Source organism: Nothoprocta perdicaria, unplaced genomic scaffold, assembly GCF_003342845.1.
Source record: "Nothoprocta perdicaria isolate Ctin4 unplaced genomic scaffold, notPer1 scaffold_50, whole genome shotgun sequence".
Classification (NCBI taxonomy): domain Eukaryota; kingdom Metazoa; phylum Chordata; class Aves; order Tinamiformes; family Tinamidae; genus Nothoprocta; species Nothoprocta perdicaria.
Genome location: NW_020455755.1, coordinates 3,090,195 through 3,103,166, shown reverse-complemented (window position 1 = coordinate 3,103,166; position 12,972 = coordinate 3,090,195). Strand labels below are relative to the sequence as shown.

At 48.9% G+C, this 12,972-nt stretch overlaps 1 protein-coding gene across 1 annotated transcript in view; it reads right to left on the bottom strand.

Moving 5' to 3' along the window:
• SSH2 (slingshot protein phosphatase 2) overlaps positions 1 to 10,898 on the bottom strand; it is a 52,528-nt gene extending 41,630 nt beyond the window's left edge. The window contains exons 1-2 of the mRNA XM_026047907.1: positions 10,881 to 10,898; positions 9,555 to 9,598 (exon numbers count right to left, since the gene is read on the bottom strand). Coding sequence (XP_025903692.1) covers positions 9,555 to 9,598; positions 10,881 to 10,898 — 62 coding nt within the window. The remainder of the gene's footprint in view (positions 1 to 9,554; positions 9,599 to 10,880) is intronic.
• Positions 10,899 to 12,972: the final 2,074 nt, after the last annotated feature.

Sequence of the window (12,972 nt, the reverse complement as noted above, 5' to 3'; positions counted from 1 at the left end):
CCTCCTCCTCCTCCTCCTCCACAGCCCCTCGCGGGCAGCAGCTCCGCGGCCGCCTCCGCGGCTGCCCGTGCAGCGGGTGCCCCGCGGCGCGCGCTGCTGCTCCTCCAAACGCCCCGGCCCCGGGGGGACCGTCCCCCACCGGCCYGGGGTGGCCCCGGGGGGTTCGGCTSGCAGCAGGGCGAGCGCCGCCGCTGCAGCCCCAAAGCAGACGCGGCCCCTTGCAGCGCCGCCCGCTGCACCACGCACGGGGAGCGTGGGAARGCAAAGGGAGAAGCGCTGGCAGCCGCCCCGCTTCCCCCTTCCCCAGGGCCGGGCAAGGAGGCACCAGCACCACGCAGGGCTGCACCCCCAAAAAGCGCACCTGGGAGGTGTCCTCGGGGTGGAATCGCAGGGGACGCTGCAGGAGGTTGCATGGGAGCGGAGCGCGCTGCTCCCCATCGCCTACCCACTAGGAGACCCACGGCTGGGGGCTCCGGTGGGGCCGGCTGGAACGGGACCGCTCCAGCGCCCACGTTCACCTAGAAACTTACTCCTACCTGCTCGGCGGAGCTTGCAACGGAGCAAAGCGGGTCGGAACCAAACAGCTGGCAAACGCTAAAAGTAAAACGCAAACCCGCATTGCGAGGGCAAGCGCTGCGGGTGGGAGACTGGGCACCCAGCRGGGCGCCCGCCTGAAGCGCCTCGGCCACCGCTCGGCTTCAGCAGGAAAAGCAGAATTTGTCATTCTGCGAGTTTTGCTAGCGTGTGGCTCCGTTGCATTAATTTAAGCAATGTCATCTTTTATAGCCGAGAGCTCAGCTCTGGTAAGAGCTGTTCACAGCTGTTTAAAAAAAAAAAGATAATAAAAATAATAAAAAAAAAAAATGCAGTGCCAGCTTGCTGCAGTGCCAAGAGGGGAAAAAAAAAGGATCATTGACTTGAACAGAAACAAAGTCAGTTGCAAGAAGCCATGGAAAAATCAGGACGTTAGAGAAACAGGGTAATGCGATGCTTCCAGAGGTCAGGAGCCTGGCAAGAACCCCGTGCTGGGTAATAACACATACCACGCGTTCATAGACAGAAAAACAAACCCCGAGCTGCTCCTCCAATTAATAACTTGCACAATCCTTGAATCAAGCCCTTAGGACTCAATGCCTTTAAGATGCTGTCCAGACAGATGTCAAAATTGGTACATGCAACTCCCATGACAAAAGCAAGCCCTTACAAGCCGCAAGCCACAAGCGTGGTGCTCAACGGCAAGTCACCCCCTTAAAGCAGCTCCCCATAACATATGGATAATAGATTTGTAAATGAATTAGCCCTGGATTAATACAATCTGGCACTCCACCTCCATATGCCAAGAGACCAAACAAGGACAGAAACATCCCGGCTTCTTTTTTTTTTTTTTTTTTCCTCTTTCAGACTTTAGAAAGCAGAAGTAGGAAATCTCAAGTAGGTTCATACATGCAGCTTTGCACTAATAAAAGGTATTTGAATCCTTTTACGCTGCCATAGAGATTGAAGGAGGAGGCCTGACGCTGCCTTGGGGCGAGCGTTAGGCAGATTAGCGCTTCAGCTCCCACCAAGGGCTCATTCTCCCCTCCCGCTTTTAGAAGACCCCTTGCACGTCTCTGTGCAAGCGCCCACGTTCAGGGGGCTTGGCGCAGGACCCCGGAGGGTCACCAAGCTCCAGCTCTGCGAGCAGCTGCACGTACGGGGACAAGAACCCCTCACGCGCCCGCCGTGGCCGCGATGACAGGCCCCAACCAGCGCCAYGCTGCAGCAGAGCCCGCCAGTGCAGGCACTGATTCCAGCAGRGCGCAAATAAGTTTGTCTGGGGCTTGAACCACATCCCAAAGCTGGGCACAAAGTGAAATTTCGCAGCGGGGGGTGTAAATAAAGGAGCCGGGGCAGGTGGGAACTCTGGGCACACATGGAAGCCGCAGGAACCGCGGTCAACAAGGCGCCCGCTGTGACCGCGCTCGCAGGCRGCAGGATTTCGCTCAACCTTTGAGTGCCGAGTTGTCTCATGAACTACGGTTACGTGCACCACGCAAATCGAGCACAAACACAGCCCAGTGCACGCACACACACCCCAGAACCCCTGCAAAGGCAACCAGGGCAGCTCCAACCAGCTACAGAAGCACCAGGAGAAAACTCCCAGGTAGGGAACATGCAGCCACCAGCAAGAAAMTGTATGTGCAAGTCTCATTTATTCRCTTTTATTGTACTATGTGGTAGACATAAGACTGAAAAGACATGGTTTATTTGTATAACTATCCTCTTCTCTCCGCCCATAGCCATATGTAAAAGCTGAACCCTCATGGTAGATTACACCCTGACTTCAGCTTTGTTTTCCATGTTTGGTCCTGCAAATAYCTAATAGGGTAATTTGATGTCCTGCACAGGGCTGGTTGTTGCAGATGGGATGCTCCTGGCGCAGTTGAGGCCTCAGTACCTAAGCAATCAGTAAGGATGCGTGAGCTGCTGCAGTCGGGTTTTACATCAACACGCACAGATTTGATGCACGCAGAGAACAGGCGGCCGGCCGGACACAGAGCCTCGTCCGTGCACACAGCGCACATGCAAAGAGGGCATTAATCAAGCTAATGTTTCTGTCCAAGATCAACAGCTTAAGGCTGGATGGCTGCTTCTCGTCAGGCCGCACGGAAGTGTCAGTGTCACCACATTCCCCCCAGCCCGTCYCTTGCGGGTTGCTGGGTGTCTGCTCCCAGGCTAAGGTCCTTAATGCAGGAACATGGGCTCTCCCATTCAGCAGCTCCCACTAGTGTTAACACAACCCCAGCCCCATGTCGGGGTTCAGGCACCTCTTYCTGCGAAATTTCAACTTCCCTTTACAGATTTCCTCTGCCTCCTCTCACRGCTCATCTTACTTAACCCTAAGAAAAACAATCTATTTCCATAATCTCCCTAGAAACTTCCTCCAGYGAATATGAAAGGTTGGGTATTATTTTAAGTCTGTTTGGACTAAAGTCCAGGTACTGTCTATGAAAGCAAGGAGCGCATTTCTGTTCCTCTTGCACAGCAGGGCTGAACATAGCAAGACCTGCAGGCAGAAGGTCAGAGTGTTCAAGGAAAGGCCAACAGAGAGATAGCCACGTATAGAAAAACAGTCTTAAAACTACTGTTGTGGGTGTTAATAGATGGCAGCAATGCAGAACCTACACATCCCTGCCCGGTTTTAGGGGAAAAAAATCCCGAGGCTGCCACATTAGGCAACCAAGAGCCACCCTCACATCCTCCTTTCACAGCCGGGCGAGTTACAGCTCCACCACCTTTGCTGTGCGCACGGGAAGTCTGCGCTCGGCTGCTCGGCAGCTGCTTCCTGTGTCACTTACGAAAAGTCACAGAATTCTCATAACAAAGCGCCGCTGCTCAGGGCGGCTCCGGGGACGAGCGCCGCAGTCTCACGCAGGCAAAGCCAGAGAGCTCGGAGGCGCCGAGCTCATTTCCGTGTGCAGGGCGCTGTGTTTTTCTCCCCTATCTTCACTCCTTCCCCACACTGAGATGTCTGCAACCTACCTGAAGAGGAGGGGGGAAAAATGTCTCAAAAGGTAGTTTTAAAATATTCTTTAAAATATTCTTAGGTCATATTTTTAAGTCATATTTTTTAAGAATATAGTGTCACACTGCCGCTGTTCTTAGGGCTCAAAGGATCCCCGGTCCCTTCTGCTGCAGCGAGAGGTCAGCCAATGCATCCCACAGCTCTGAGGACACGTGGTGAGCTCTGTCTGCAGACTGAGTGGATTAGGAGCACAAACAGATGACTTATCTAATCTAAGGAGACCCTTAAATCACAGCAGCGGGCGCGTAAACAGGTAGAGCCCAAACTGCAGGGCGGCAGGCAGCACCTCGGGCGCTCGTGTCCTACCACTGCCCTCTGCAGCGCTGCGCTCCAGAGGGACGACTTGGGCCTGGCAACGTCTTCTGGTCCTCTCCAGCGTGGCCAGACTAAGACAACTGCATTTACCTCATGCGCGTTATCGGGAAAACAAAGCCATTTCAGCAGCAGGGGCCAAGCCAAGCCGACGCACRTAGGGCAGGAGGAGATAGTGAGCACAGCAAAGGAGCCAGCTTTTCCAGGGCTCCAGAGGCACACCAGCCACCCAGGCAGCGCTTGCACSAGCTTTATTACCCTCAGAGAAGGAAATGCAACAAAGTCGTTAGAAAGGAGCCCATATCTAGTTAAATATATATATATATATGGGGGGGGGGGAGGCAAGGAAGGCAAGCACAGAAAAGGCATGCAAAACTACACTCAAATCCTGAAGAACCAGTCAGAACAGGAAGCCACGCTCTAAATTTGGTTATTTAAGCTGTCAAAGAGCATTTCTGTTTTCAGTCCTTGTGCAAAGAAGCGGGCAGGCACCGGGGCAGGCTGATAAGCATCGCAGAAAGAACAGGCCTGTGCTTTTAAAGCCCCTTTGGTCAGCTGCCCATCCCGAACAATGATCAGGCTTCTCGGTTGAGAATCCAACACCTATTTTGCAATATTAGCACTTCATTAAACCATTCCCCCACAAAAACACACACCCAATTGTTGTATTTTACTTATCATTAGATCTTAGAGGGCTTTGAACAGGGAGGTCAGTGCTCAACTACACCCGTTTTCCAGAGGCAAAGAACACTGAAGGGCCCAGCAGCAGAGGAGAGCGACACAAGCTGTAATTATTGCTCTTATAATGAATAACACTAGTTTTGGACAGGCGTCGCATATTGAGAAACAGCCTTTGCTGAAACATCTTCCTGCGCAGCTGCCTTCTTCTCCTGCTCCTGTTTTCTATGATGTTTAATACAGGAGGTTTCCTGGAGAGCTGTTTCCATGCACAATTTAAGGTATTCAGGAGGAGCTTTGAAAAAGCTAGTGCTTTGAATAGGCATTTTTGTTGCCATTCAGAATCTTTGCATCAGATCCAGAAACTCTGGCCCTGTTCCTCAAAACATGCCCCAAGCCCATGCAATTGCAAACTCGGCAAATCCATCCATGTTTAACTTGCAAATTTTGCCAAGGGACTTTTCAAACAGGAGAGTGACCACAACTGCCCTTTTGAATCCTCYTTTTTCATTTACATTAGGAATCTTTTCTCCACTTAGGTTCCTCTCACCCAAAGCACCCGACTCACGCTCCATAGGAGATGCAAACACGTATGGCATCCATAGGGGCCCCTCCTGCTCAGCCACGGCTTCGCTAACCTCTACACTTGCAGCACAAGGACACAGCAGCCCAGCTCTTCCAGGCCCATCACTTCTGCGTAGAGCCTTTCATGGAGAAAGATAGGATCGACCTTCATTCCTTCTGCTTCCAAGTTTGTCTTTGCTTTGCTCCTCATTCCTCTGTGCTCACACACGTAGGATGAGAAGCTAACAGGCTTTCTCTAAGCTTTCATGTTTTGAGCAAGCTCCCTACCATAACATACGTTCACCTTAGAGAGCACTGCATTACTGAGGGTCACTGGTAAGTCACCTATGCATTACTGTGACCCATAGGCAAATAATCAGCAGGCTGCACTGAATGAGTTGCAACCACAGACATAAAGCTAATTAGCCCTGCAGATACCTGCAATCTAATAATTGCAGATTCTTCTACAAGTGCTGTGCACGTTACATTATGCCTTTGCTCACAGCGTGGTGCGAAGGCAACTGGCATGGGCAGATCTGCCGCCGGGAATCGTGATGTGTGGTCCACAGAACTTTTCCTGATGGTTAGCAGAGCCGGCAGATTAATAGAACTGCTCTTTATCTCATTATTCTATTCTCTACAGGCAATTGTAGTAAATGCCACAGGGATGCTAGGCTGTCACTAAAAGGAATGGGAAAAAGATGAGTTCAGGAAGCAGGTTCTAAAGATAAGGTTCATTCTCTGGCAGTTCAGTAGTCTCTGGCATGGATAAATCCAAACTCTTCTGCAAAACAATTGAGGCTTCTCTCTCACTCAGGATTTGAGTTAAAATGTCTTGTGCTGCCCTTGGAAGATCCAACTATAGCTCAAATGCTAACAAAACAGCAGTCTGGCAGTGGCTGCAGCAGGCGGAGGAAGCGCAAGGGAGGTTTCCTTGGGAGAACACACAGCTCGTGGGCTCGGGAAGTCTTTCCTCTAACCCAAGATACGCACTAAGTAGATAACTAGACGTGTCAGGAGCCGACCACAGGGAGCATCAAACAGCAACCATACCCATCTCCACAGGTCACCACAGACACAGGATGCTGGAGAATCACACATCCCAGTGCAGGCTCTGAYTGAGGCTTGTGAAGTGCCATCATTTCCAGCCCGGAGGACTCTCCTCTCCCTGCCAATAGCCAGCACACATCTGCCAGAACCCAGATCTCCTAGCAAGATGCCCACAAGGAGTTTCAGCTCAAGATCCATGATAATTTACTGAGCTCTTGCTCTATACAAAGAAACACATGTGCAAATAATACTTACTATGAAGATACTTATAAAGAACTTTTATACTGTCATTAACCATAAGCTTCTGTGGTCTCCCACTCCCCAAAAAAAGGTATTTACTCACAGCTTGAAACTTTGAGGCATCTTGGCACATCAACTGTTATCATAGCAATAATCTGATTTGGTTTCCTTCCCAATTCACTCCTGGAAGGAACTATTTTAACTAAGAAAAACAAACCAGAAGGTAAGTGTACTTAAGACTGCAATAGGCTTAAAACCAAAACACCTTTTCCGCTTGCCCCCACATCTGAAGGAGGAAGCACAAGCACTTTCGGAAAACATTTTCAGCCAGCACAACACCCACATTTAAAGCACGCTTTCCACGGCTCTTCAAGGCAATGACAGGCTCCTTGGGGACTGAGTTTTAGCTACACAAATGGACTTTATTAGTCTGGCCAAGTGGCAGACCAGGAGATCAAAGAATTGCCCTTGCTAGGCCATGCAGCTTGCTCAGCTCTGCATACAGTGGACTCTGCTGCCTCCAATGCTGAACTGTTCCAAGGCACAAAAGTCCCAACTTCACAGCTGTATGGAAACGGAGACACCATTTTAAGCTGAAATCCTAAAAGCAACTAACAGGTTCTGGCARCAAATGCAGTGCAGACTGCAGCAGTGCTACTGCCCCAGGGCCCTGGAGATGTCCCCTGTCAGCAAAACAAAGATGCTGAATCCTTGCAACCTTGGGTACAAAGAGCACACAAAGACTGAAACGTTAATCTGTCTGTTGGTGTAAACACAACCTAGAAAGTTTAATAAACATAAATTTTAGGTAAGTTTTAACAAAATCATTATGTAGAGAGATAGCAGCAGCAGCACTTTTTACTTGAGTTCAGGAGATGGCCGGACTCCTTCAAAAGAAGGATTTTATAATGGCAAAAAACCACCCCACCCCTAAGACTGACTGTAGCCACAGCCAGGTCACCTGAATCACGTCTCAGGAGAGCGTCACCAGCGGAGCACTGGCCGGACAGGCAGYTGGGAATGTCCCACTGTTGCTAAGAGTGACTTGGATTAACACTGTAGCTCATACTGTACTTTTTAAGGCCAAACTTAGTCCCCTGCCATTCTTCTACGTGAACTGCTAATAGTCACTACTTGTTACCCAACTGGAGACTGCAYGGATGTTCTCTAAAGCTCTATAGTTCTCTATAGGAAAATTCTCTACAGACATCTGCTGCTCCTGCACAGCAGGATTTCAGGTTGGTGACTTACCGTATTTCACTACTATTAGTATTTATGGTCCTCTACTCAAATATATCCAAACATCCACCCACTTGTTTTCACTTGTTTAGGTTGTCGACCCCAGCAACAGGAGTCACAGAGCTATGATCACCACATCAACAGCAGGTCGCTACTTCCTATCCCAGGAAGCTATTTTAAATACATTAAAAAAAAAAMCCCACACAACTTACAGATTTCACATCTAGAATCGCTGCTTGCTGCCCACAACAATTAATACCCCCCATCTCCTCCAATACATTGTGTATCCTAAGATCAAGTCATGAGTTGATCTTGTGACTGCTGGAAGGCCTGCTAAGAGTGAAATTAGAGTGGGAGTTAATGAGTTCAGCTTGAGCCTTTGGGCATTGTGCTTTCCAGCTTCCCCCTGAGCCACTAAAGTTGTAAAATGAAGAAACATTCTTAGATCATCGTTTAAGGGAAGAAGAGTGAAGGAAACAGATTAGTCTCCTTCTYAGAGCCGCACCAGTAATTGTAGGACTATACTGAAGTCATGGGATTGTGCAAACACAACAACTTTCTTTGGTGCTTCATCAGAGTTGATCCCAAAACCAAAGCCCAAGTCTTGTTTAAGCCTTTCAAATAACAGAAGTTACCACTTCCATCATTACCCACCCACACAAACAATGTTAAATAAGGAACTATGACACCCAAAGAGCTCACAAAAGGAGGACTATTTCAGCTTCACTTGCCCTTTACTCTCTCTGGAGGGAGTCTAATTCCCTTCATAAAATTTGACTGTAACATTTTAAGCCAAGAAAACATTCCCACTGCTCAGGTTGCCTAGTTGCACATACAGGTTTTGTTTATAGTGTAGTTAAAGTAATTATTTACATGGCTTAAAGGATAGCAGACAGTTTTCAAGACTTCCAGAAATCCATCCTTACACCACACACTATAAAAATGCCGTCAGTACCTGTTACCGCAGCAGCTGAGTTGTTTTGGTTTTTAACAGATAAGCAGTTGCCAGAAAGAAGTAACTGAGAATGAACAACTCCATGCAAAACAATCCCAATGAAAACAGAACAAAACCAAACCCAACCTGGATTCTCACACAGAACAAAACCAAACCCAACCTGGATTCTCACTGTTCTCCTGTCCTTGACGTAGAAATTCCACCAAGTCTGCAGCAATGAACATCCATGCACCCACTAAATGCACTATTTTAAGCAGCAGGTGCCCTCATGGCCTATGGTCACTCTGTGCTTGATCTTCTAGGAAAAGAGCTTTTCCCAAATGCCAAAGTTGCACACAGGGACATAATCAGCAGGGAAAGAAACACACACAGAGGATGACCAGCAGTGCTCAAGTCTCTGCTGTGCTAATCCCGCTGCTAAGATAATTCACATCAGATCTTAATGGCAACAGAGAGACATTTTAAGCAGAGAACAAGAGTTTACCAAAACATCTATTCCACTTGCAGCCCTTCTGACGATGCCAAGTCCTAAGAAGTGACACACATGACACAGCGGAGGCTAAGGAACAAAACAACCTGTGGCAAAGGCAAAGTCTCCAGACACAGAAGTGGAGCATCACCACCCTATTCATAACATAGCCACAGGTGAGACACCATCTCTGGGATGCAAGTAACAACTGGAGAAGACCTTACTTGACATCTCTGTGAATTGTTCCCCATATGTTTTGGGTGTGTGGTTAATTAGACTTGACTCTGTTGCAGCAAACCCTTTCGTGGAGCATCATCTAGGTCATGGTTATATACATTAGTTTCTCAGTAAAGATAAAATTCTGCAAGAATGGCAATAGCTAGAAACGATGCATGTTCGGGTGGGTTCAAACAGACAAAAAACACAACTGTGGGGCATTACAGCAAGAAAAGCCTCCCGCAAGCCTCAAGTCATATTCATACCTTCTGGGCTGGGACCGGCATTCTTCTTCCCCACTGTCTGCCTCCTGTGTGCACAGAGGAGAAAAAAAAAAGAGTTAATATTCTTGAATACAAGCAGAATCCAGAAGACTTTTGTGTTTCACTGGTTTGATGGCAGCAGGCGAAGGGAAACTCTCACTGCTTGCGCACRCAGCTGTCATCGCACGGGCAGGGACTCGCCTTCCGCCTCGCTGCCGTGCCGCGCTCTCTCAAAACCCCTCTAGGAATTTTGTCCCTGCAGGATTTAGCGTGCTTGTGCACGGCCTTCCAGTGACCCCTGCCAAACAAGGGAGGGGAAGGAGCCAAACACTTGGTTTACTTCTCGGGGAAAAAAAATATATATATGTATGGTATATTCATTCATATGCCAGTGTCAGCAACCCAAATGAAGAATTCACAAAACCAGCAAGTAATAAACCTGCCAAATGGGTTTGGGTGAATGCAGATAGATTAGGAAGTGGAAATTTGACATACTACGCTGCTTTAGATGCAAAGTGAATAGACACAATCTCTAAAGTGCTGTGGAATTTTACTGGGCTTACCTATTAAAGCGCAAAGCGATAACTCAGCAGACAGATCTTGAGCAATTAATTCCACTTCACAGTACATTTACATATGTATTATCAGGCAATGACTAGAAATGGGGGGTAGGATGTGTTTTATCAGGGAAAACGTAATCACACCTTTACGTTGGTCTGCAGGAGTGAACACCTTTAGCTTTGGGCAGCCCTTCTGCAGAAAGGGGCAGGTCCAGGGAGAGCATTTGGCTGCAAAGGACAACCCAGCAGGAGCTGCACAGAGTCAACCCAAAGGGAGAGACAGAGCATGAGGCCRTGCTCCGTTTTGATCATTTTTCACATCGTCTTTTAAGGTTAAGATGGACCTTTTGTTAGCGAAGACCTCAATGAGCTTTGGATCATGAAGTCATACAGTGAACTACTACATTCTGGAGCTGTGCATTGCTCCTCAAGTGGAGAATTGGTTTATTAAGGGCAGATGCAAGGTGATCCACTTCTGCTGTGCTTCCGAAACAGCAAAACAGGGCAAAAAGGGCATCTCCAGCGGCCCTTCTGCAAACACCCAAAGGGCAGCTTGAATTCTGAAGCCAAAACATAAGCAGAGAATGACCATGTTTCACCCAACGAAGAAGTGAAAGAGGCCGTTTACACTAGCACCCTGTCATCTCACCTGGCCCAGCTCCCTTTGCAACAGCTTCCACTAAAGTTCTTCCCCAACTGCACAGATCTGGTCAGAACTTTCTCCCCCTTCAGCTTTCCTCCACCAAGCGTTTTGAGGGTGCCCTGTCACGCTCAGGCTGCTGTCCATCGTTACACGCCGTGACGCACAGATGGAAACCAAGAAAAGGACGGTGAGAGATTCCATGGACTAGGGGAAGGATGGGAAACAAGATAAATGTCAAGCCTAAATGGAACTGGGGAAAAAAAAGGGAGAGAGGAACTACACATCCCCATGCTTCTTGCTCAGTCCCACCAAAGAGAGCGTGTACAGACCTGCCACCCAGGGGCAGGAGAGGAAATGAAGCAACGGGAGAGGGAGAAACTATGGGCACATTCACAAAACACAGGGCCTGACGCATTTAAGCATCAGGCTCAGAAAAGGCAGGTGGAAAATTAAATTTCCATAAGATAACTGTATAAACAGTTGGAAGGCTTGTCAGGAAGCAGCATCTATGCTACTGGTGCTTATTGTCTGAAATGCTTCTGTTCAGTTCACTATTTAATATACAGTGACACGCAGACACTTCTGCTGGGGAGTTTATGTCAATACCTCATATTTAAAAGCTCTGAATCTACTAGATATGCGGATATCAAGGAAAAAATATGCTTACTACAGGTGCTCTATTTTGAAGAGCAGAATTAGAACAAGAGGCGGTTCGGTGGAGCCACCTGCAACCAAAAATTCAAGCTAAAACCTGCCGACCATCCACGACAAGCAAGAGCTGGCAGAAATACCTTCCACTCATCACACCTTGAAACCAGCGCAGCATTTCAGCAGCGCGCTAGGGAGGCAGGCAGCCCCTTCTCCTGCAAACAGAAAGGCCCAGTGAATTCCACAATTAAAAGAAAACCAGTTGCAGCGTCATCCGGCAGGGAGGAGAGGCGCAGATGACGGGTGGCCATCCGAGGAGCAGCAGCTCCTTCATGACAGGAGGCCAAGCCCTGGTTCCCGAGGGGCGCCCGCGCTCGGCTGGCAGGACACCCCGGGGTGCTCCGCGCTGCAGCCCYGAGATTTGCCTTGCTAAAGAACAAATCCAATGGAGTGGAGTCACTTTCCATTATTCAACCCTTTTGCAACAACCAYAGGCTGTATCTGGACCAGACTGTTGTGCGCAGCGCCAGACACGGCACAGCTGTCCTGGGGCTCTGCGCTCCAAGGGCAGCCAAAGGCTCCCTGCATTTTGCCTCTGCTGTTTAACACCTTCCAGGCAGTGGCTGCTCTATGGGCCAGGCCACTCGCTTTGCATTTGTCCCCTTTTGGCTTGACAGGTGGCAGYGAGACCTTAAATACGCCGCATTTTGACTTCGTGGAAGGAAGGCATTGAGCRCTTCCAAATAGTTTGCTAGTGCTTAACCAGCCTAACTGCATGAAAGCATCCATGTCCCTAGAACAATCAAGGTCTGATTCAGTCCAAAATGCAGCTAAACAGCCCCAAGGCTGTGGCAGAGGACAGTGCCCATTGCCCTTCCTTTTGGGAGCAAAGGCACACGGCAGCAGAGCTCCATGAAGCCAAGGCAGGCCCTGGGATCGCAGTTCCCATCAGCAGCTCGGCCCCGTGGCCAGCCCCATTCCATCGCTCCRGGTTGCCTGGCCTGGGGAAACGACCCCCAAGCATTAGGATGGTGGTGGTGGATGGGGATGACAAACAGAAGCCTAGGAAAGACAGTACAACCATGAGCCTCTCATCCAGCGAGCTCACTGTCCTTTCCAAGATCAGCGAGACAAGAATCCAGCACCAGCTATTCACATAGATAAGAAAACAGGTCAAAGGAGCCTATCTCAAGTCCTTTTGATGGGCTGCTGAGGATGTGTTGGTTATCACTGGAACTTCGCAGCTCTCACCAGAACCTGAGCTCTAATACGGTCCCTGTGAGTTGACAAAATGTGCAAGAGGGGGGACAAAACGGGGGGCAGGGAGGTGGGCTAGAGGGCACAACGAGGTTCCCCTGCATGCAGGATAGCTGGAGACACCATAGCTATTGGGGAATAAGCCAGAACAGCTCGAGAGCGTATGTTTGGCTGGAGAACAGGTTCCTCAAACCCAAGATAACATAAAGGAACTGAAAGGAGCACTGCAAATCTCTGCTGTGCTGTTTAGTAACCCAAGCTGTGCAAACATCTTTTTTTTTTTTTGTATTAAAATGCATGGCTTGTTTCATGT